This window comes from Herpailurus yagouaroundi, unplaced genomic scaffold, assembly GCF_014898765.1.
Source record: "Herpailurus yagouaroundi ecotype Mexico unplaced genomic scaffold, PumYag 28, whole genome shotgun sequence".
Lineage (NCBI taxonomy): Eukaryota > Metazoa > Chordata > Mammalia > Carnivora > Felidae > Herpailurus > Herpailurus yagouaroundi.
Genome location: NW_024412376.1, coordinates 79,225,138 through 79,250,663, shown reverse-complemented (window position 1 = coordinate 79,250,663; position 25,526 = coordinate 79,225,138). Strand labels below are relative to the sequence as shown.

At 38.7% G+C, this 25,526-nt stretch overlaps 1 protein-coding gene across 6 annotated transcripts in view; it reads left to right on the top strand.

Annotated features, from left to right (window-relative positions):
- Nucleotides 1-25,526, top strand: part of NPNT (nephronectin) — an 84,688-nt gene that overhangs the window by 19,647 nt on the left and 39,515 nt on the right. For 4 of the 6 annotated variants that reach the window (XM_040476908.1, XM_040476903.1, XM_040476876.1 and 1 more), the window contains 3 exons: nucleotides 14,586-14,678; nucleotides 18,931-19,023; nucleotides 24,056-24,175. In XM_040476908.1, the coding sequence (XP_040332842.1) occupies nucleotides 14,586-14,678; nucleotides 18,931-19,023; nucleotides 24,056-24,175 (306 nt within the window). The remainder of the gene's footprint in view (nucleotides 1-14,585; nucleotides 14,679-18,930; nucleotides 19,024-24,055; nucleotides 24,176-25,526) is intronic. The other 2 variants (XM_040476892.1, XM_040476915.1) reach the window with 1 other exon arrangement.

The following is a 25,526-nucleotide window of genomic DNA, read 5'->3' as shown; positions in this document are numbered from 1 at the left end:
GTCCTTCCTAATATCCACAGATTAGCATGTTTTTAAATACATTTGTTTTTATGCCCATTTTTTGAAAGCAATCAACTGGAAGTGGATTTCTCATATTATTCATTTCTAAAAATAAAATTTTCATTGAATAGCTGTCTGTGTTTCTGAACCATTCTTTTTCCACGTCTCTAATAATATCCATTTGCAAACCTCAGAGGGGAGTATGGATTTGGTTAGCTAACCAAAGGAAAAGGAACCGGAAGAAACTAGAATTCAATTGTAGAATTACATTTAGAGTTGCTATGACTTATTTGACAAACATTTGAGAACTTAGTGGAAGCAAGGACCTAAGTTAGGTGCTGGGAGAGATTGAAGGATTAGTAAAACATAGACTCTCTTTTGTGAGGAGCTAATTTGGTAAGATGATTGTCTCTTATTCCTGCTAGGATTCTAAAGTAGGAAAGAGTTTGGAACAAAGAGTTGAGACTGTTCAGAGGAAGAGACACTTCTTGCTGGAGAGCATCCAGGAAGATTTTATGGACTGGGTGGTGTTTAGTTGATTTATTCATTGTACAGAAATATGCTGAGTGCTATTACCTGCTTGATGTCTCTGCACTGCAGATATCATTGCAATGGGATGAAGCTCTAGGCATCCATGTTGTTCATTGTCAGTGTTGAAGGTGCACCTATTAGGACAATACTGGGTGAGAGGTGTGTTTTGCTATAGGGTACAGCAAAAGCTGTATTAGCTGTGCTAATAGGTCAGATTTTGCATACAGGTGAACTTGGTTTCCCTTTCAGAGTATTTTAACATTTCTTGAAATAGTTGCTAGTGTTTCACAGGAAAAATGGTTGTCAGCATCAGATTTTGTTGCAAAATCAGGAGTCCTGTATTGCTGCAGGGAATCGGTGGGCTGGGGTTGGTTGCTCAGTGGCTGTCCTGTTTGGCAAAAGCATGTACTCCATTTTGCCACGTGGCTTACTCCTTCAGGGCAAATGCCTGGGACCTATAGGCTTTGAGGTTCTGGGGCTAATTTCTGAATGTTTTCCTGATTGGTAGTTTATTTTTTAAAAATTTTTTTTCAACGTTTATTTATTTTCGGGACAGAGAGAGAGACAGAGCATGAACGGGGGAGGGTCAGAGAGAGAGGGAGACACAGAATCAGAAACAGGCTCCAGGCTCTGAGCCATCAGCCCAGAGCCCAACGCGGGGCTCGAACTCACGGACCGCGAGATCGTGACCTGGCTGAAGTCGGACGCTTAACCGACTGCGCCACCCAGGCGCCCCACCTGATTGGTAGTTTAGAGAACAGCCTCTTGAGGCTCAGGATTAGAGGCGATTACAGTAAACCTGGTGAGCAGTTAGGTTTTATCTTAAGTAGTGGTGGTGAGAACACAGAGAAGGATAGGGATTGAAAGATACTTTTACAAAAGGAGGGAGAGGCATGTAGCATTAGGACAGTGGTGGGGAGCTCGGGCTTTGCAGACACCCACTGCTGGTGTGGCAGCTACCGCCACTGTGAACTGTGTTTTTGAGAAACGTACTTCACCTTTCTTAACAACAGCTTCTTTTTTGGTAAAGTGTAGGTGAGAGCCCTACCTCATAGGTTTTTATGAGGATCAAATGGAAAAATGCTTACAAAGCACTTGGCTTAGTAACTGCAGCATATGTTAATTCGCATTCAGTAAAATGGTGGCTGATGATGATGGTTGTGAGGAATGTAGAAGATGGAATCAAGGATGATGCCCATTTCTGGTGTGTTATTCCGTGACCTAGAGAACATTGAAGAAAGTGCAGGTGATGACTTCCATGTTCAATGTGCTATGTTCGGAGGGCTTGGTGAGACTTTGCAGTGGAGGGTGTGGTATGTGATTGGTCTAGAGCTCAGGGGCGAGATCTGAGCGGGACCCAAGCTGTGATCTGGTGATCTCTGCACCAGAGTCTTACACAAAGCTTCCCTCCCCTCCGTCAGCTTCTTCAGTCAGCATTGATAATCATCGCTACTGTGTCCATAGAGGATCAACTTAAACGGTGTATGAAGAATGTGGGAGAGGGAAGATAGTACATTGCATGTTGGTTGAAATGTTATCTACTAGTTTTAAGTTTTTGAAAACCATTTTGACCAGGGAAAAAAATCACCCTGTACAAACGTTACATCCTTTTTCCCCCTTTTGGTTGGCTTTTTCTCTTTTACATCACGGTGACTCCTAATTCTAGGCAAACATTCAACTCAAAGTGAATCATTGTTAGGAATAAATGGCCACGCTTATTTTGGAAGTTTGTATTCTTTCTTAATTCTTGTTTTCTTTGCAAACGTTCTGAAAATCAGCCCTGCCTCAAGTTCTAGCTTAGATGCTACCTTCTCTTCTCTGCCTTCCTTACCTTAGCAGTGGGAATTCTCCTTTCCTTTCTGTGCGTTTAGCTGTAACATATGCCTGGAGCTTGTCTCACACTGCCCTGCCCAGTGGTTATTTGTAGATCTGTGTCATTCGTTCTGCTAGACCGTTAGTTCCATGAAGCTACTGTCAGTGTCTCACGTATTTTTATATCCAGTGCGGTAACTTCCACTGTGTCTTGTGCAGTTCAGCTCAGCTCGGCACACTTGTGAAGGTGTAAGGACCAGGACCTCTGTGAACAAGGGACGAAAAAGATACACAAGACATAATCTCAAGAACTAGATTGTGGTTTTCAGGAAGGACAATTTACTGGAAAAAAAATGAATATATTGAATTTGCCTGTCTTATGACCTTGTTACATATCATAGATCTTAACTCTTTATGAAGGTTCCAAAAAGAAATTGAAAACACATAAAATATAGTCTGATTGTGGCATCTGCTGTTTACAATCCATTGATGGTTTGCAATTATGGATGGACTCCTGATTCTTTGAGTGTAAGGCCCTCCAGGCTGACAACTGCCTTAATTTTAAAGGATTATTTTCTGCTGTATAGGCACTGTGAGAGTGGACTGCTATTGTATTTCCAGACTGTCTGCTGCTTCTTGTATCTCTGGATTCTCTTACGCTGCTGGCTCTGCTTGAAAGACACTTCACCCATCCATGTGGTGAATTCCTACTCGTCCTTTAAGATTCAGTTCACATTTCCTCTTGTAAGCTTTTCCTGACAGTTTTTGCTACCCCTCCCTCTTTACAGAGAAATCTTTTTTTTCTGTATTCTCTTAACACCTTGTACACCTGTCATATCCGTCTTTGTTGGGAGACTGTGTGCTGTTTCAGAGAAGGTACTGTGTATTTAAAGAGCTCCAAGTCTAATGGAACTAGATAAGGAAAATAGCTAATGATGATACATAAATAACTTATGATAGAGGTATGTGCAGAGGCTTATGAAAGCAAGGGCTCCAAACTCAGAATGAGGGTCTAAAGCAAAGTGGAGATGGTAATGTTTAATCTGAGTAGTAGTGACGCCTGAGTAGATATTAGTCCAGCAGACAATGGAAAGAAGCACATTGCATAGAAAAGAATGGAAGTCTCAGAGTGTGTTGTTTTCTGGGAATTGCAATTAGTTGGTACTTTTGTGGATGTGATTGCAGATGAGGCTAGTGGGGTAGGCAGGGGTCAAATCAGAAATGTGGTGTTGGAGCTTGAACTACTACAATGAGCTGGGTAAACATGACGAGGAGTCGGTGAGTGAGTGAGTGTAAGGAGGAGAATATCATGGTGAAATCATGGGTTAGTGAGGTCCCTCTATTGGTAGATCAGGCCTGGATTGAAGTCCATGGTACTGGAGGCAGGAAGGCCACTATGCCACCATTTATTTACCCAGTCCTTCACTGATGGTCATTTAGGTTGTTTCTAAATTTCTGTTTAGGATTTTTCATCAGATAAATTTGGAACAGTAAATAAACTAATGTTTTCTTTAAAAACACAAATGCCCCTCCCATCAAGTCTATGCACGGTCACAAAAGTGATTCCATTTTTTAAAAATAGTTCTTTGTACATTTACTCATCTGTTTTGAGAGAGCGAGCGCAAGAGAGAGCATGAGAAAGGGAGGGGCAGTGAGGGAGAGAGAGAGAATTCCAAGCAGCTTCTACACCAGCAGGATGGAGCCTGACATGGGACTCAAACCCACGAACCAAACCGTGAAACCATGACCTGAACTGAAACCTAGACTTGGATGCTTAACTATGTCCGTAACTCTTTTAAACACAGGAATTCTGATTGTTGAAAGAAGTGATAATGGTTACATTAAAATTTTCTGGCCTTTTGCAGTGATCGCTCAGTAAACCTCAAAATTACAGCATCATCTCCTCAGCTAAGACAAATATAAGTATTTTCAATGAAAACAAATACTTTAATGTTTCCTTATATCCTAAAGAATTATTACGTTATGAAATCAGTTATCTTATAGATTTATTTTACTCCTTCCCAAAACCTTTTCTGACTCTCTTAAATCTGTATAATTGATCATTTCCTCTTCTGTATCCTTTAAAAATGCATCTGTTATTAAGACATCTTTGCTTACTTCTGTCTTTCCTTACTGGACTTAGCCTCCTGAGGATGAGGACTTGGCATCTCATTGATCTGTATTCCCTCAGTTCTTAATACAATGTCTCAGACACTGGAGCCTTTCCTCTTTGCCATCCTTAACCTCATTATAGCTACCATTATATTAAGCTCTTACTGTGAGATGGGTACTGTCCTAAGCACTTTATTTGGATTTTTCTCAGTTGGCTGTTCCAGGAACTCTATGGATAAGTTCTACATGCACCATGTGGGTTTCCTGTTCAATAAAAAATGGGAATTCCTGCAACTTTGTCAGATTCAACCTATGATCTGCATTTTATAGCAGAGAGAAGGTGGGTAATCTGCATAGGTCATAGTGATAGAGTTGGGACCCCAGGGGTCTAACTCTAACACCTGTACTCTTAAACCCTCCTCAAGAGTGCACTGGTAAGTGAACAGTGGTTCACAAGTGAAGTAATCCTATTTGTCAAGGTGTGCATATTATTCTATTGGTGTTTATAAATTTTTCCCATTTTTGTGTTTGAAAATTTTCAACTCCACAGAAGTTTTGACAGTATAAGGACACCCATATATTCTTCTTCTACAATTATTAACATATTGTACATTTTTTTGCTCTCTATTTAACTAAACCATTTGAAAGTACCTTGGAGACATAATGGCACTTCATGCCTAAATATTTCAGCATGCATCTCCTGAAAACCATGACATTTTACCTACAAATCACAGTATCATTATCATATTTAAGAAATTTAACATAGGGGCGCCTGGGTGGCGCAGTCGGTTAAGCGTCCGACTTCAGCCAGGTCACGATCTCGCAGTCCGGGAGTTCGAGCCCGCGTCGGGCTCTGGGCTGATGGCTCGGAGCCTGGAGCCTGTTTCCGATTCTGTGTCTCCCTCTCTCTCTGCCCCTCCCCCGTTCATGCTCTGTCTCTCTCTGTCCCAAAAATAAAATAAATAAACGTTGAAAAAAAAATTTAAAAAAAAAGAAATTTAACATAGATACAGTACTATCCTGCAATAAGCAGTCTAGATTTCTCCAATTATCTCAAAAATGATTTTTTTATGGATTTTTTTTCTTTTGCATTCAGAGCCAATCAAGGATCACATAGTATATCTAGTGGCATTCCCTTTTGGTCTCCTTTAATTTAGAATAGTTCTGTCACTTTGTCTTTTTTTTTTTTTTTTTTTTTTGCTTTTTGACAATGACGTTTTTTTGAGTGTATACCAGCTGATTGATAGAATGTTCCACAATTGATTTAAACTAAACCTTTTATGCAAGAATATTACATAGGTGGTCATTTATTATGATACTCCCACTGCACACAATGTAGTTCTATTTTTGGTGATGCTAAGTTTGATCACTTGATTAAGGTCCTCAGATTTGCCACTGAAACATATCTTCTTTTTATAATTAGTAACCTATTGGATGATACATTGAAACTGTTTTGACTGTTCTGTTTCCTAACAAACTTTTAGCCCATGAAAGCTTTAATATCTATGGATAGTTATTTCCAAATGAGTTATTTCAGTGGTTGTTGCAAAATTTTTTGAATTCTGTTATTCCTTCTGCGGGTTAGCTGTCATTCTTCTTTTTTTTTTTAATTTTTTGTTAATGTTTATTATTTTTGAGAGAGAGAGACAGAGAGCAAGCAAGAGAGGGACAGAGAGAGGAGACACAGAATCTGAAACAGGCTCCAGGCTCTGAGCCATAGCACAGAGCCCAATGCAGGGCTTGAACCCACGAACCGTGAGATCATGACCTGAGCCAAAGTTGGACACTTAACCTACTGAGCCATCCAGGCGCCCCTAGCTGGCATTCTTCTATAAAGAACTCTGTCTCCTTTTTTAGAATCACTTTGGACATATGGGTTCTCTCATTATTTGTTATCAGTTACGATTCCTATTTTTCTTTGTGCTCAAATCATTCCAAATTTGGCCAGTGGGAACACCCCCAAGCGATCTCCTCTGTCCTTTTCACTTGTTTCCACCATTCTTTGAATACATCCGTGCTTTTTGTCTCAGCAAAATATTCCAGCTTCCCTGACCCAGCCCTGATTCCTTTATTGTGGAATGGTATTTAGAAACAAAGATCTGGGGGGCTAGGTGTGCTGATTGTTGCTGTTAACCTAAGAAAAGAGAAAAAGTAAAACCTATTTCACACTTCCAAATAAGTAGTAACAATTTCTTATGTGTTCGTAAAGTATCATTTGGTATTAATCTAAATTTCACTCTTTTTTTTTTTCAACGTTTATTCATTTTTGGGACAGAGAGAGACAGAGCATGAACGGGGGAGGGGCAGAGAGAGAGGGAGACACAGAATCGGAAACAGGCTCCAGGCTCCGAGCCATCAGCCCAGAGCCCGACGCGGGGCTCGAACTCCCGGACCGCGAGATCGTGACCTGGCTGAAGTCGGACGCTTAACCGACTGCGCCACCCAGGCGCCCCTAAATTTCACTCTTATATCACATTAGAGAACAGGAAAATTAGAATTCTAAGTAAACTCAAAATGATAACCTTTAGAAGATTTTTTAAGTGGTCAGCAATAGTGCTTAATTATGTTAAATAGAAACTGGTTTGAGATACAAAGGTGCAGATGCAGGCACTTTCTCTGGTCTACTTCAGGAATTAAAAGTTAAATAGAGGAAATAGGTAATGGGTAAATATGTGTGAGTTGGATATTCCCAAAGGCCAAAATAAAATAAGATTGTCAGATAGCTCTTGGAAGATGACATTGCATAGACCAGAAACATTTGTATATTTTAACTTCACGCCCTAAATGATAAATTGATTGGCTGACTTAATGTTTGACTATAGTTCCTGATTAAGTTCTTAGTAAAAATAATGTTAGATAAAATGCAAGAGCAAAAGAAAATCGTAGAGGTAGCACTCCTTCAGAAGAGATAGCAGTTATATACTTCATTAGTGATTCAGAATCTGGGATCTGTTACAGAACAAGCAATGGAGTGGGATTATGGCAAAATATTCTGGTTACTTTAATTTTCTTAAATTATAGATCGCGTTCTTAACTGTAACTTTTCTTTCCTGAAAATGTAACTAAAATACCTTTACATCTTTAATCACTTTGACACCCTTACCCCTCTCATCCTTTCCTGCGTGGTGTTTTTCCTCTCCTCTTCTAAAGCCCCTCAAAATGTTAGATTTTCTGGCTTTTTTCTTAATATAAAACTAGTGGATTGACCATGAAACTGGGGTAAGAGTTCTTTTCTGGTATTGGGCAAGTCATTGAACATTCCGTGCCTCCACTTCTGTGCTGGTAACATGAGGATAAAGTCTGTCTCTTTCCTGCCACATATGGATATTGTGAGGATGAATTTAACCAGTCATACAAAATGAGTTCTGTATTCCTGAGAACATTTAATACATAGTATTTTATAGTGATAACAATCAGGGACATTTTTATTTCAGTTTTTACTACACCAGGAATTGGGATTTGGAAATCGGATAGTGGACACTAGGATACAGGATATTAGGAAGCCCGCAGAGTTGTTTTTCTCTAGAGATCTTAAAATCTGGAGGATTCTTTCTTCTGGATTTTGTTGTACCTGCCCTAGGGAGTAGCACAAGGTCCTTTCCAGTGGAGTCCTGTGAAATTCTGCCTCCATTTCTTCAGGTCTCATGAATAAGTACAGCACCGAGCTGTTTCCCGCTTCTTTCAGCAATTCTCTCTCTTCCAAGGCCACTTGCTTTTTGTGGCTCCTCATCATATGTTCCTGTTCTCAGAACAATGAGTTTTTCCATAGCTGAGTTCTCTGAAGCTTTAGGTGTAATGAGAGCTCTCTGCGATCTCCCTGTTTTGTATCCAGTCATTCTCTTGCCTACCCTTACATACCTCTGTGTCCCCTTTGTTTCTAAAGTACATATCCTGGAGGACAAGGTTCTTTGTTCTGCTTTGAATAGTGCTGTATCTGACCAGCAACAGGATGTAGATGGCAAAAATTACAAATGATTCTTAGGACCCTGGAGACAATCTTACTTACATTAGAAAATCCTTCTCAAGTTACCAACAACACCTGAGGTTGAGTTGGTTGTTCCCCTTGTCTCTCCATCCCCACCGCTTGCTTGGGCATCTCAACAGGTCCTCAGTTTTTCACATGTTGATACTTGACTCCCTGCGTGATTAGTTTACATAAGAAATATTATATAGAACTGATGTGGGAGTTTAATTGTCCCCTGACTTATTTGAAAACTCATTACATAGCAGTGTCAGAAAACTGTTCAATTCTCAGAAGCCCAGCTAGATCAGTTAGGATGAATTTCTAAGAGAAAATTGTAGATTGCAGTCACACAGAAGGCATGGGGGCATGTGACATGAAAGACCTATGTCTGCTTTGCCAATTGAGTCGTGCTGCTTTTTCTAGTTAAAACAATGACAGAGAGGTTATTTTAAGGGCACTTTGGAGATTATGCTGCAAGAATGCTAGTAAATTTTGAGAGTGAGTGCCCATTTGGGCTTCATTCTGCCATCCAGTTTTGGGGGGAAAAACCTGTCATTCATTGGTTGTCTGATCCTCACCTGACTTTCATTTACTGAGCTGCTATACCATATGTGATACCAGAGGAGAGCAGACCTCCAAATATGGCCCAAAGTTCTGGTCTCTGACTCACACGAAGGCCAGAAAAGCAATGCTGCTTTTTCTGCTTAACCTTTAGCGCCAACAGACACAAATTGCAAATTTCCAAATTCCAGTTTCCTCCAAATCAAGTGTATCATCTATTTTTGATGTGTTTAGATCACTCTAAAGTGGACCACTTACTCTTTTGATTTTTTTTTTAACCCCTGACCTGCTGTCCACAGCAGACTTTAAGGGTTGTTGTCTGCTGGCTCCTGAAAGCTCACATTCCAGTGGAGAGGGTTACCAAAAGGGGGACCAGTTTAGCAGAAGTTGGAATAGTGTTTCTCTAGCCTCAAGATGAATACGTATTTTTGATCTAATTCTTTAGACTTAGGAATGAAGTTCTTTAGCTACTTCTATGATTATTTGGTTAAATTACAGGTATAAAATAAATTTGACAAGTTGTTATTCTTTTATTAGGATCTATTCATAACATTTCTGTCCTAAATGCGTACCAAAGAAAACATTTGCTGGCTTGCTAATAAACACAGATAAAGTCAGATTCCATAACTTTGTGTTCAGGGATAATCAGTTAGGAATTGTATTTGGCTGCAAATAACAGGGGCATAAAGAACAGTGCCAGCATGGTTATTCAGGGTTAATATTGTGACTTCTTGCTCTGTACTCTTCTCCCTTCTCAGGATCCCCTCATGGTCATAAAGTGGCCAGTGTAGTTCAGCCATGACTAGTCAGCCCCCTTTTGAAGTAGCATTCCAAAAGCCCTACGCAGTAACTTCTGTTTACCTATAGTTGGCCAGAATTTAGTCACTTGGCTACCCATATCTACTAGGGAAGATAGGGAATGTCGTTTTCCATTGCCAACTCATTCCCCACTCCCCAAATGAGCAAACAGAAATGCCATTCTCTTTTTAAAAAATGCTTATTTATTTATTTTGAGAGAGAGAGACAGTGTGAGTAGGGGAGGGGTGGAGAGAGAGAAAGAGAGCGAGAGAGAGAGAGAGAGAATCCCAAGCAGGCTCTGCATTGTCAGCATGGAGCCTATGTGGGGGCTCCAATTTATGAAGTGAGATCATGACCTGAGCCTACGCCAAGAGTCAGTTGCTTACCTGACTGAGCCAGCCAGGTGCCTTGCCATTCTCTTTTTAAAAAGAAGGGAAAAATAGATATTGGCAAGCGCCCAGCAAGATATCTGCTGCCGGTGCCTTTTATGATCTGCCCTAACCCTTTGGCTCCTCTGCTGTTGTAAGCACTTGAGAGTGGAGCTTCATAAGCACACTTGGCACTGGGAACCCCTTCACTTCCCTTCCCCCATATTTTATGCATATTCTGAAAGGCTTTTGTGTATCAGACAAACTAGACTTTAAACTAAAGGCTGTAACAAGAGATGAAGAAGGGCATTATATAATAATTACAGGGTCTATCCATCAAGAAGAACTAACAATTATAAATGTCTATGCACTGAATACGGGAGCCCCCAAATATATAAAACAATCACAAGCATAAGCAACCTTATTGACAAGAATGTGGTAATTGCAGGGGACTTTAATACCTCACTTACAACAATGGATAGATCATCTAGATACATGGTCAATAAAGAAACAGGGGCCCTGAATGATACATTGGATCAGATGGACTTGACATATATTTAGAACTCTGCATCCCAAAGCAACAGAATATACTTTCTTCTCGAGTGCACATGGAACATTCTCCAAGATAGATCACATACTGGGTCACAAAACAGCCCTTCATAAGTATACAAGAATTGAGATCATACCGTGCATACTTTCGGACCACAATGCTATGAAGCTTGAAATCAACCACAGGAAAAAGTCTGGAAAACCTCCAAAAGCATGGAGGTTAAAGAACACCCTACTAAAGAATGAATGGGTCAACCAGGCTATTAGAGAAGAAATTAAAGAATATATGGAAACAAATGAAAATGAAAATACAACAATCCAAATGCTTTGGGATGCAGCAAAGGCAGTCCTGAGAGGAAAATACATTGCAGTCCAGGTCTATCTCAAGAAACATGAAAGGCTTTTGTCTTCCATCCCAACTCTCAGCCTCTTAACCTCTAAGGATTTCTTCAGATCACGATTTCCTACAGGGGGACTTTCCAGGATCTGCAATCATAGCTGTGACTATAATAGATTATGACTGTCCTGCCCCTCCCCCCTTTCTTCTTGCATCTCCTCTCTCTGAATTCTTGGTAAGTTTTGGCCAGTATATTCCAGTTCCACAGTTAATTTTTCATATCCTCGGTGACTCTCTCATCCGCCCTGACACCTAGTATAATACATGTATATAACAAATGTCCAGTGCATGTTTATCGAATTCCACCACAGACCTGATGCAAGAGAATGGGAGAAGGTCCTTTTGTGCAATATTTTTCAGAGTGTTTTCCTTTTATGAGAGAAAATGATTGGTTACATCAGCATTATGAATATCCTATTCTGTTGGTAGCTGTTGGCTAATACTTAGGTCATTAGTTACTTTAGTGAATAGTCTGTTGGATGGAAGTACAAACAGCAGTTTGTTTGAAAATTACTGACATTGTAAACATGTAAGAAACATTAATAGTCTTGGCCTTTTGGAATGTGTGCTTGTGATGTGCCTAAGATTAGGGCACTCCACTGAGAACAATGAGAAAGGGAGGGGGACAATCAAAGCTTTTGTTCCTGTACAGCACCTGAAAGTACCATAAATGGATGGTCATCAAGCTGTTCAGGGGGTCAAAGGCAATAAGCCTAGGCACCTAAAGTTTGTTTGATAATGTGTCCTCTTCTAAATACATTTTTCATGTTTTTAAGTGGTACTTCCCAAACTACTTTTTCATGTTTTTTAGAGATATTTTCAAATTCCGGCTATTTGGGGGGATTATTCCTTCGACTTACACTTACTGATTTTGAGACGTTTACTTTATTTTTTAAATTATGACACTCTCGGTGCCTCAGTGATAATTGATTCGTTCAGGTTGTATTCATATATAAACATTAAGATGTATGGAAAATCTTTTATTTTTTTTTAATTTTTTTTATTTATTTTTGGGACAGAGAGAGAGACAGAGCATGAACGGGGGAGGGGCAGAGAGAGAGGGAGACACAGAATCAGAAACAGGCTCCAGGCTCTGAGCCATCAGCCCAGAGCCCGACGCGGGGCTCGAACTCACGGACCGCGAGATCGTGACCTGGCTGAAGTCGGCCGCTTAACCGACTGCGCCACCCAGGCGCCCCTGGAAAATCTTTTAATATGAAAAAATTTTTAACATGCATTTCTTGGTTATGGGACCTGGAAATAACATGAAGAATAGTTTATTCCTGGGACTTGTTTTAAAAACTGCATATAAACCATTCACTCGTGTCCAGTTGACTGAAGAATCATATTGAAGACCCTCCTAGATGGTTCATTTCTTCTCAAAGACCTGAACAAAATTGCTTCCTCTTGAATTTCGTGCCATGTCTAAAATCAGGTTTTAAGAATTTTCCAAGTGCAACTCTCTACCATTTACACTTTATACTCTGCTCATCCCTTCTTTCTGCAAGCTTTTTAATACTTGCTGAGCAGCACTTAGGATTAGTAGTGATACCAGGTGGGGTGACAGACAAGCAGGAAAGGTTTGAAGTAAAACTGGCAAATCAGCACTGTAGAGTGCCAGATGAGGGAGAGGTCAGCAAGGGCTAAGTGAGGAACTGGAGGAAACACCAAAAAATAACTAGCACGTTGGTTTTACAGGAGTGTTCAAGTTTTGAAGGAAGTGATGTTTGAGAATTGTGAGGGAGGAAACTAGGAGCATATCCCAGAATGGATGCAACCTTGGCTGCTATGGGAAGTAACAGGTGTCAGGGACTTTAGAACGCAGGGTCATTGTTGACTACATTCCCCTTGGTCTCCAAGAGGTGTCCACTTCTCACTCAGTGCTCACTGAAGCCCCTCTTTTCCTGTCACAAACAAATCATGCCTTTCACATGTCAACTAGACTTTCTAGTCCATCCCACATAACATCACCAGGTTAATATCCTTAGAATTTTTATTTTCATCAGGTAATTATCCTGATGATGATGATAAACTTCCAGAAACCTCCCATTTCCTGTAGATACAGTGTATTTTCCTCAGTCTGAAATTTATGGAACATCATCATCTGATACCACTCACCTGTGATGGTCTACATCTCATTTTTCCATTGACATTAAGCTATCTCTTCACTGCCTCAAGTATCCCCTAAGTAAATGATAATTTATTTTGCTATATAACTCTCCTTACCTTGGAGAGTCTTCCCCTTCTCTGTCTACCCATGCTTTAAGAACCAACTCAAGTCTCTTCTGAGGCTTTCTGTACAAATCTCTGTGGATGTGATTGTGTGATGATTTCTTCACAAATTTCATACATGCCACCCATTTTTCTCATAAACAAATGTTGCCCTAAATGAAAAGTGATTGTTTTGTCTTTTCATCTACACTGTAAGCTCTTTGAGACTAGTGACAATGCTATACAACGAGTTTTCTTCTATTTTAGCATCTTGCATAGCACCGTGCGCAGATTGGGCGTAGAGCGATGTTTCTTAGTCTGGCACCATCGCATTTTGGGTTGGATGATTTGTTTTTGTAGGGGACTATCTGAGCATTGTAGAGTGCTTAGAGCCTCCCTGTATTCTACCTGATAGATGCCAGTAGCACCCTCTCCCCAGTATGACAACCAAAAATGTCTCTGTTTATACCAAATGTTACATAGGGGACAAAGATAGCCTCAGGTGAGAATCACTGGTATAGAGGAAACAGAATAAATTCTGACCAGTGTCTTGGCAGAAATGGAAGACTGTAAAAAAGCTTTGAGTGACATTTTACAGCATTTTGGAATCTTGAGGAAAGACCAACTCAGTTGATAGAAGATAGTAGTTGTAAAATAGAACTCCCTGTTTGCTGTGATAGACCACAGCAAGGGTGTAGGCAATTGCAACACACCTAAGGTTAAGAAAGATCAAGATGAAGTGGATCTTAAGCTGAAGTTCCAGAAATACTGAATTTTTAGTTTTTACTTTATTTCAAGCCATTTCATATTAGAAATAGCATTTCCAATAAAATAGATATTATTTAATGAGAAATTTATCTGGAGTTCATACATACCCAATATCTTTGGACTAAAAACTACTTTTGAAGCATTTTGGGGGGAGTGAGTTTGAAATTACAGGTACAGGTTATTATAAAGTTGCAACTATTGACAAGTATCAGTTGTATTTATTCATAGTTTTACCTCTTTTTTTTTTTACTGCTTTAACATTATACTTAAGTTTAGGCAGTTTTCCAGACCCAAGCGACACACACACACACACACACACACACCCTACATGTATGTGAGAGTATTTAGTCTAACAGTGCTTACCACACTCAGACATAGTGAATTTATATATTTCTGCTATTCTGTTGTAAGTTCTTAGTCTTCTCTTTTATTATCACACTACTATATGACATAGATGCTATACGGTTGATGTTCAACTGACCTAGAAGTAATGCATTAAATCCTCTCTTCACAGCTGTATGCCAACCACAGTGCAAACATGGTGAATGTATTGGACCCAACAAGTGCAAGTGCCATCCTGGATATGCTGGAAAAACCTGCAGTCAAGGTAGGAAAACAGACATAAATTACAATCACAAACCCCCTCTATTTCTGCCTAATATAAAAATTAGAGGTTCTCATGCCAAACCACTTTTCCACGACTGCTGTTTCTAAATGTGTGAGCTGCCATGTTCTGAAAGATAAAAATATAATGTGAAATCTTAAAATGTATTGCATCAGAGGGCAATTAAAAGAATTTCATCCTCTTATTCATTGATACTAATTAAAATACACATTTAAAGAAGAGAAGCACAGCATCAGTAATGTAGAAGCCTTCCATTCTGCTCATCTTTGTTTCTCCACTAACTAGTTGGGAAGCTCTGGCTGATTTTTGGCCTCCTTGGCCCCCTGTTAGGTGAAACACCTTCAGTACTCAAAGTTAGGTAGGAGTTTGAGGTCCGTTCAAACTCTGAGCCCTTTCGTTTTTGAGATTAAATTCCGTTCAACTATTACCAGATTGCAAAAGTTCCTCTGAGAAATAAAGATTTTGACTAATTTATGTTTGTTTTAAGTTGTTTATAAAAGCAGGTGTTTACTTAGCACAGTGCTCAGGTAGTTTACATATATTATCTATTTTCATTATTACAGTGTCAGGAGGTAAAGTGTTATTTATGATAACTAAATGATAAATAATAGCTTATTGTTATTTTTCACTTAAAGAGATATCAGGGATATTAAGTATCGTGTCTAAGTTCACAGAATTAGTTGGTGAAAGATCCAGTATATGTCTATTTAGGACTGTTGGCCATGTAAGAAAAGCTGGGGTTAGATTTCACCAGAGAGATACAAGGATAAGAGTCAATTTTTACTTATTTCTTAAATGTAAGTAATATGTTCTATCCTTTTTAGTGTTGAATGAAACAGTTACATGGGGCCTGTCTCATAGATGACTTAGTTGACCTCATCAGATATGGAAATGATATTTTTGAAACACTCCTGTTCATCAATATCTGATACTCCTTGATATGCCTCATGTAAACTCCTGACTTATGGGCATAATTTCCACAACAGTACAGAAAAACTTATGTTTAAAAGTATATGTAATTATTCCTGAACTGTCAGAGGAAATCCATGCTAATGAAATGTGACATATCCAATGGTAGGAGAAACTGTTATTCTAAAGTATGTTCTGTATTATCTGTTATTTGATTAACTTTTTTTCCAATGCTTCTTTTATGTCTTATAATATTTTTTAACTTGGAATTTACCAAACATACCTGGATAGTCTTTTTGAAGTGGAGTTTTTATGATCTCAGTTTACTCTTTTAAAAATCCATTTAATTTTCCTTCCGCAGTCTAAGTTTGCAAGTAGTGACATGTTCAGTTCTGATTATTGAGTTCTCAATGTGTTCATCTTAGAGTTCCCACATGCTTCCTTTTTTAAAGTGGTGAACATAAACTATCAGAGGTTTCATCAATATGTCAGTACCATAAAACTTTGTTGTCCTGATGCCAGGAATTTATACAAAGGAGGTTATTATAAGAAACCACTGTTGAGATTGCAGAGAAATTCATTTAAATTTATTTTCAGGAACTGCATCAACTTTAATATGTTTCAAAGCCACTGAAACTATTACTGTAACAAGGATTTATCTCTGGGTATCTCCTATTTTCAGAAAAACCAGTTTATCATGTACTTTTTACTGTAATACATACCTGTTTCTCTAAAGAAAAGTTGAAATTTACTGAGTTGAAATCTTGCCTCCTAAAACTATATTCCTTAGGGGGAAAGAGGATTTCATTAGTAGCAAAATGGGATTTTACACCTGCAAAAAATAGTGCGGACACTGAAAATGTAATTTCAAGTCCAATCTTGAATATAAAACCACAGCTTACAGTAAACATATGTTTTTGATTATCTCTTTCTTTGCCTTCCTTACCAAAAAAGCAATTGTGACAAGTTCCCAATGGCATGGTTTATGGTGTTTGAGAGCAAGAATCCTTTTTGGTCTCTGATTTCTAGATTCCTGAAAACTATTATTAAAATGACTTGCACACGCTAAGTGCACATTAAATATTTGCTAAATGAATGATTGTTTCATATAATGGCTCTTGGTCCTGAACACCATACTTGTGCAGTTGCCCGGTCCAGCACTGTAGACAGTCTCTGAGTCTGTGGGCTGAGAGCCCTCATCAGGGTGAGAGGCAGCTGTGGAGGAGCTGGCTAAGTGGGAGAACTGTCCAGAGACACAAGGAAATGATATTAGAGTAAATTGTCTATATCTGTTACATAGCAAATTAATGTAGACTGTTTTTATCTGGCACATACATTTTAATAAACTGGCAAATATGCCTCAGAGATATTGGAACTCCCAACAGGTTTCTTTTTTCTTCAGGAGAAATGTCAAGAAGAGGTATATTTGAGATGATTTCATAGAACTGGAAATTAGCTTTTCATTGAAAGTAGGTTTCTGTGTAAGGCAAGTATTCGCTAAAAAATTTGTTGCAAGTTGTGTGATGTAAGAAATAACCTCCTGCAGACTTGATTGGTGGAGTGAACAGCTTGTATGAATGACAAGCATTTAGCAAGTGCTTTCAGAGCTACCTGGGGGCAGCCAGAATAGCAGGGCAAGCCCACTTTGCAACTGGCTTAAGTTAACAGCCTTGTTGCAGGATTGGTGTGAATCTGCTGTGGGTGGCTTGCTTTTTTCCCTCTGAGTCACTTCTGGATTTGTGATGGCTAGATCACATATAAAATCATAGGCTCGGCCTGATCATTAGCACATTCTATACGGCACATGGTACCTTTCACAGTAATGAAATGCTAATCCTAACTCTGGTTTGCTTTTCCTCCACTGTATTTTTCTGGCAATTTTTATTCATGCATACTCTTCTCCTCTTTGAGTCGCTGTACCCATACCAATTCTCTTTCCCCTCAGCCAAAAAATGATACTGTTATAGGTAATCTTTTTATAACTTTCCAATTAGGGAATGATTTTTATCATGTAATATGTCCTATCATTGCATATTTTCAGAAATGAAAGATCTGTGTTCTTGAATGCAAGAGGTGGGCCCCCTTTACAACCAGAGCCATGGCTAGGGTTAGGGTTGGCAACCAGGAAGTGCCATGGGCCGAACCACCCACAGTGCAGCGATCTCCTGGAAGGGTTGAGTTGAGGGAACATGGTCAGGTATGGGTCAGGCTTAGGGTTTGGAATCAGGAGCCAGAAGATTGAATGGACCACGGTTAGGTAAGTTCTCCTGATCACCCCCTGCAGCCGCATCCTGGCCCTGGAAATGGTACCATGCAATTCTGGCTTATATTAAGGGCTTATAATAATTTCAGAAGAAACAGTTTATAAAATCAGTTCCTAATGTTTTGACAAAGTTTATGTTTCATATGTTGAATTCCTCACCCCAAGATCTAGTATCTCATAGCACAGAACCAGACAGTACATTTTGGTGGCTTAGGTAAATCTGAAAGTTGATTGCCTTCCTTAGGACAACAGTCTAAATGCTATACCCCTGGGTAGTAAGGTAATTCCAGATAGCCTTACTTTTTAAAAGATGTGTGGTTTCAACCCAGAAACCAGTGTTCATTTAATTGGGAATATTAACTGGTTATTAATAGTATGAAAGCCTTGAAACAGGATGCGATTGCTTTTTTGACTCTACTTTCGAGTTACTCATCTTATTTTGGTAAGTTAATAATGGCAAGAGTTAACCTCTTTTGTGGAAAGCTTACTGTGTATTCCTACTAAGTGTGACCTAAATGTAACACGAGTTCTTACATGTGAATAACATTGGTGAACTGTCATGCTATTTATTTTAAAAAGCTCTATGCAAATCATAAATTTGTGCGTAGTTGTGGAGTATTTTAAACTATTGGACAACATAATAAGGAAAAGTCTTGATTGGACTTTTAAGACTTCAGTGTCAGGTAGACTGTAATCAGTATTTGTATAATCGAGTTTTCTGTCTTTGTCAGTGACTACAATCAGGCTTTAAAAAATGACCATCTCTTTTTTAGTGGTTTCTCTAAAGATTGGTGTAGGAATGATGTATGTGTGTGTGCATGTGTGTAAAATGTACTTGTGTTCTTGGGAGGCAAGATGGCAGTGATAAATTTTAAGGAAAATAGAAATTAAAATTTAAAAAACCAGAAGAACTAGAAACTGATTTTTAAAAAGCATGTACAGTATCCTTTTTGAAATCCACCAACTTTATGTAATTGTTTAATATATACTTATAAAGATTTTTAGGGCTAAAAATGACATCAGTTCAAAGTTGACTCTTATTACCTTCTTCCTGGTGTGAAGACGAACACTTCTACCCAACTCCTCTTGACCAAGGCAGTGAACAGCCTCTTTTCCAACCCCTGGATCATCAAGCCACAAGTTTACCTTCAAGGGGTGAGCGTGTATTATCTCAGGTGGTTTGCTCTCCCACCTGCACGGCTTCCTGCAGTTTCATCACTTTTTGCAAATATCCTGAAGACTAGCCCCAGGAGTACCCAGCCTTCGGCATCCTGAGCATGTGAAGCAAGCAACAGGAATTGTCACCTGGTGCTGATTCTCTGTGCTCTAAAAAGCCTGGAGCCTCCACTGTCCTTTCACTGCATTAGAAATATCATTGCTTCTCTTCTTCTTTTCTGGGCTTCCGAATGTTTTCTAAAAGTCAAATGGCAAAATAACCTTAATTTTAATAGGTGAAGTCAGGAATTCCAAAGCAACTGAGATTGGGATTTTGATGACTTTTGCTAAGTAGATTTCAGAAATGATGAAGTCCTCTCCCCTGCCACCATATCTGGAGAATAGAGTTTTAGGTTACCTGGAAATCAAACCATACGTTATTAATTTATTCTTTTGATGTACATTTTGTGACATTAGAAAGCCTAGGTTCTGGTTCAGTATAGCCTTTAAGTGGCTCTGTGATTATAAGCAAGTCATTTCGTGTGTCTGAGTCTTAGCAAACCAATTAGTAACGGGGAGAGAATTCTTGCCCTATTCACCTGTAGGGCTGGTGTGGGAACAGGCATACCAGAAATACTAATGTTTTCATTATGATGAAGTTTTGTACGAAAGTCCGGTGGCAGCATGATTTTACAGTTTTTCTTCTAAAAGACTGTATCCTTTACCCACCCCTAAATTTAGAAAATTAGAATGACTGAATTAAAATAGTTTAAATTATTAATTAGTTTCTCTCTGCTGATAGCAACTTAATGCACTTGTGTATCTTCTGCATAAAGAATTAGGGCAATAGAAGTAATTTCAATCATTGAGTTTTAAACAATGAAAGTTATGGCAGTTGAATGACATCTATTTGCCTATGACCTCCACGTTAGATAAAATGTAAAAGGTTAAATTTCTGAGACGTTGCCGAGTTTAAGTGTCAAAGAAGAAAAAAAAAGTCTAAATGTATTGAATGAAGATTATTTTCCTTAAAATCCATTGGGTTATCTTATTCAGTGAATCTATTCTAGATTTTTTAGGCTATTTTTCAGTGTCTGCATGCTAACAAAATTTCTGATTCTTTTTTTCCTACAGTGTAATTATAATGCTGTGCAGCTTGCATTTTTGTTCTGGACTCTCTTCTTACTCTCCCCTCCACCCCCCCATCCTACCTTCCCAAGCTCCTGAATCCATCAACCTGCTTAAATATATGCCTCACTGTAATAGATGTGCTTTAAGAATGTATATGTGATAATTGAAGCATTTGAAATGTAAGTGGTTTAATTGTAAAGTGATGTCTTTTGATGTGATAAAATAGGTACATGACAGAATTAATTTTTTTATTGTAGAGTTTCCTTATAATTTATATTACAAACTTCTAGAGAAAGAACAAGATTAAAGTGAATTTAGGTAAATACACTAAAGTTTTCTTTCCTAGGTTCTTTCATCACCTTTAAAACTGATTTGAGAAAGTGTGATCATGTTCTTTATATTGTTCTACTTGTTAAATTTTTTTAACATTTATTTTTGAGAGACAGAGACAGAGTACAAGTTGGGGGGTGGGTCAAAGAGAGAGGTAGACACAGAATCTGAAGCAGGCTCCAGGCTCTGAGCTGTCAGCCCAGAGCCCAACGTGGGGCTCAAACTCACGAGCTGTGAGATGATGACCTGAGCCAAAGTCAGATGCTCAACTGACTGAGCAACCCAGGCGCCCTGTTCTACTTGTTATTATAGGAGAATTTGCTGCAAATTGGCAGTGGTGTTTTTGAATTTCTGACTTGATAGCAAGACGTGTTACTAGGTCAGTGGTCTAAGAGGTTTTGGAAGCAGCACATATTAACTCAATTTTGTAAGGCATTTGGTCAATAAGAAAATAAAGCTATAATAATCATAAACTAGAAACCCTGAAGAAAATTGAGAAAAAAAGAAGTTCATCACCAGGACACCAGATGCTTTTAATCTTTTGAAGCTCCCTGCTTTAGCAGAAGTCTGATATTTGGTAAATATTGATAACACGGATTATTGTGGAATTCTATTTCATAATTTCTGCAGTGGTTTTTGTAAGGGTCAGTGTGAAGTTTTTAGGACGCACATGCCTGTAGCAGATGGAGCAATGGTGGCAGTCACTGGAGGCATCGACACCAGCCAGCTGTCAGTGGGTATCAGCCACTCCATCACCAGCTGTTAGAGTACAGCTTTCTCAGATTGCTTTCAGCGTATTAGATATTTATGTGTCAGTTTAATAATAGTGAAGTAGCCAACAAACGTCTTTGCATTTACCCATTGAATGCTGCATGTTTATTTCCTCTTCCATATTATTTCATACGGATTCCCAGGTGGGGGATTTGTTTTTGTTTGTTTTTGAATTATGACATCTTGTTTTTCACTTCCTTTCGGCTTCGTGATTCTTAACCCAAGAGTACTCTTTTTCTCATGGGAAGGGAAGGATAAATGTGGACTGAAGACCACTGGCAGCCCCAGTCTGGATCATGAAAACTCTCATAGCAATCTTGAGGGGTCCTTTGTTGGTCAAGAGTGGAGCTGCCATAACTTGGCTTCAGCTTTAGTTCATGGACAGTGTCTAAAGAAATTTCCATCAGCATAAATATCCCTTGTATAAGCTGCTTAGAGCTGCAGACATCTGGCCAATTTCCATCAGGAACCCACAGAAGTTTCTGTGGCTCTTTAAAAATAAACCTAAGTGTTCTTAATTGACACATTTTAGATCCATCAATAACTTTCCCTTGAAATGTAGAACTCAGTCTTAATCTATGGCTTTATTGTACTGTTCGGTTTTTTTTAATGTTTATTTTTGAGAGAGAGAGAGAAAGAAAGTGGGGGGGGGGAAGCAGAGAGAGAGAGAGGTAGAGAGAGGAAGACACAGAATCTGAAGCAGGCTCCAGGCTCTGAGCTGTCTGCACAGAGCCCAAAGTGGGGCTTGAACTCAAGAACTGCAAGATCATGACCTGAGCTGAAGTGCGATGCTTAACTGACTGAGTCACCCAGGCACCCCTCTACTGTTCTGTTTTATATTTGCTTAGTGCAAAAAATATTTAAAACATAAAGCCTTTCTCTAACAATGTGCTCAGATTTAAATACCATTTAAATTTTTATTTTAAATGTTTTTATTTATTTATTTTGAATTGGGGGCAGAGAGAGAGAAAGGGAGAGAGAGACTCCCAAGCAGATTTCCATGCTGTCAGCGCAGAGCCCGATGGAGGGCTGGGTCTCTCAAACCGTGAGATCATGACCTGAGCCAAAACCAAGAATCAGACACTTAACCCACTGAGATACCCAGGTGCCCCTAAATACTATTTAATACCAACCAGGAACTTATCAAATCCAGGTGCGAAACTGCAGGGATGTATGGATATATTGGGAATGATAATTAATTTCTCTTAGAACATGAGAAAAGATTCCCTGACTCTAACTTTTAGTAAATACTGAAATACAAGTTGGAAGAATATTAGAGGTGGAGTGAATTTCTTTCTCTTTCTTCCTTTATTTAAAATTTTTACTTCATGTAACAGAGAAGTCAAATTTTTGGTTGCCACTATAATCTGCAAAGCACCTTCCTTGAGGAAATTTAAAAATATATATATTTTAAAATATGATTCTGTTTTGAATGCCCTTGACCGGGCATGAGACAATAAAGTAGAAAACTGAAGAAAGCATGGGAGATGATGAAGGCATCTGGTTTCCTTAGTTAACCTTCCTAGGCTTTGCCCAGCTGGGGACCTGCTCACTGTCGTGTTAAGGTTAGAAAAAGGACCATGTTGGAAAGTTAGTAAGATATGAAAACATTTGTAGATGTAACAACTATTAGGTGGTTTTAAAAGCAGTGTAATTTGGTGGTTTAATTAAATGAAATCTATAAATTACCAGTAAACGAGCAGATCAGATTTAAATTCGATTAGGTTAAAACACCTTGTCACTAGATATACCTGTATTTCTGATTTGATGACATGAATTAATAGATAATTTATCTCATCAGGTGCTTATGCTGATAGTTCCAGACACAGTAAACATGTGGTCGTATTTATTTTTAATGAAGTCTGTATTTTGGGCATTAGTATTTCATTTTGTCACTATGAGTTTTATGTTCACTTGAAGCAATATTCACCTTGGGCTAGAAAATTCTTACAATGTGAAGTTTAGTAATTTTATGTTGATATTTAAATGGACAAACCTAAAATACATAGTAGTCCACCATGTATCATCCAGTAGTGTTTCCATATACCTTTCTTAACTGCCCAATGAAAACATGTTGGAGGGTAGGATTTTTTGTTTATTTTGTGACCCGAATACATCAGTAAAGCAGGAAACTGAAATTTCTTCTTTAATCTGAGATCAGTGTAGAGAATCTGTAAAACTGAACAAGAGAAACCACACTAGTGATCACTGTAATTCATGGAGCTCTTATCCTCTGAAAATAGAGCTTTCCTTTGGAAAGGCCAAAGCAGTCTCCTGTTTTAAAATCTGTACACTTCCTGTAAACTAAGAAAGGCTCACAGAGTATCTTTTAAAACAGAAAGAGATTGAAAGAGCAAGATCACATAATCAGAAGTGAAGATGGTAGTAAACCTAGATATTTGGAGGATATTGGAGTCAGGTAGGTGGTAGGCACCTCTACCCATGAGGCGGATAGTCGTCTGCTCTTTCTAGGGGTGATCAGGTAGGCACGTGTCTGTGAGGAGAATTTTTCAAATTGTCCTTTGTGGACAAGTACTCTGTAATCAAAGTTCCAGAAATTCACACAGCCCTCTCATTGTTATAAGGTCATTACTGATGGAAAGTTCTTGGTCACCCCTAGTGTAAAATTAACCTTAAAATTAAGATGGCGTAAAGAAGCTCTATCTCTTATGGAAATTACTGGTTACGGTAGCTTGACCTTCTTTTCTCATTTATTCTTTAATATAGAGAGGTATTTTAAATGGTTTATATTAGTGTTGAGGTTTTCTCATTTTGTTGCATCAACCCCCATTCTTTCCAGATCTAAATGAGTGTGGCCTGAAGCCGCGACCCTGCAAGCACAGGTGCATGAACACTTACGGCAGCTACAAGTGCTACTGTCTCAACGGATATATGCTCATGCCAGATGGGTCCTGCTCAAGTATGTCAAGAATCTTAACTGTTTTATAAGTGCTCTGGCTTGATTTCACATGGTGCTCTGATAGGGTGTGTGAAAATAGCCTCCCAGGCTGTCCTAACCAGGATGTGAGCATATAGTTATATGTGTGCCTAAAGAATGGAAAATCAAAATAAAAATTGCCCTTTTACGTGTCTAGCATTATTTTACCATGGGTGTCCGCGTTAAACTGATTTGGAAGTGGTATTTAGAACAAGAATTGTAAACTTAAATGTGTTTTCTAATGTTTTTTCCCCAACACATTTTTGCCTGTCTTCTAGCTGGGCAAAGAACTGCTCTAGCCGGAAAAGGAGCATTCGTACCTATGTGAGGACTGTGTTGCTGTTCACAAGGACAGACACTAAACTGTTAGATGGTAGAGAATCCATCAGAGGACCCAGTAACGCTTGATTGAGTATAAACCATTCATAAATACCTTCTCACTTCACGTTTACATTTCTTTATAGTCGTCTAAAGACTAAGATATCCCTTTTCTAAAAAACAAAATCTACTTCAACTGAAAAAAAGAAATGATTACAGTAACATGAAAGTAGATTTCATGTCTTTGTGAGAAAGAAATGTATCGTGTTTTCGTACTGTCATTTGGATGTGTTTATAAGATGGACAATGCCCCAAAGGCTGTAGGCTGAACATTGAATTGAGATGGTGTTTATATAATACCATAATGACAATGACCTATATAATGACAATTGATGACTTGATTTTCATTTTTATTGAGTTACCTGTTAAATTAGCTAATTATAAATTAGTTAATTACCTGTTATCTCTCTTGAACTGGGTTGCATTTTATTAGAAAAGTTGAGCTAATCTTAGTTAGCTTTGCATATTTAGCATGGAACCTTTAGAATTAGGTGAATTCATGTTTAATACTATGTGGCAGTGATGCTGGAATCCTCCAACATTGTACACCTCAGTGGGATGTTTTATGTTCCTAGAAAAATTTAGTGGGAGATTGAGAAAGTTAATTGGATGTTTTAGTTAAGACTGGCATTTAGCATGAGTAATCTGGAAAATTACCTCAATCTTCCACTTTTCCTTGGCCACTGGAAAATTTTCCAGATAATCTACGTGAGGTAAAGTTTTAGATTTGTCTTTTAATTTTTTTTTTTTTAATTTTTTTTTTCAACGTTTATTTATTTTTGGGACAGAGAGAGACAGAGCATGAATGGGGGAGGGGCAGAGAGAGAGGGAGACACAGAATCAGAAACAGGCTCCAGGCTCTGAGCCATCAGCCCAGAGCCTGACGCGGGGCTCGAACTCACGGACCGCGAGATCGTGACCTGGCTGAAGTCGGACGCTTAACCGACTGCGCCAC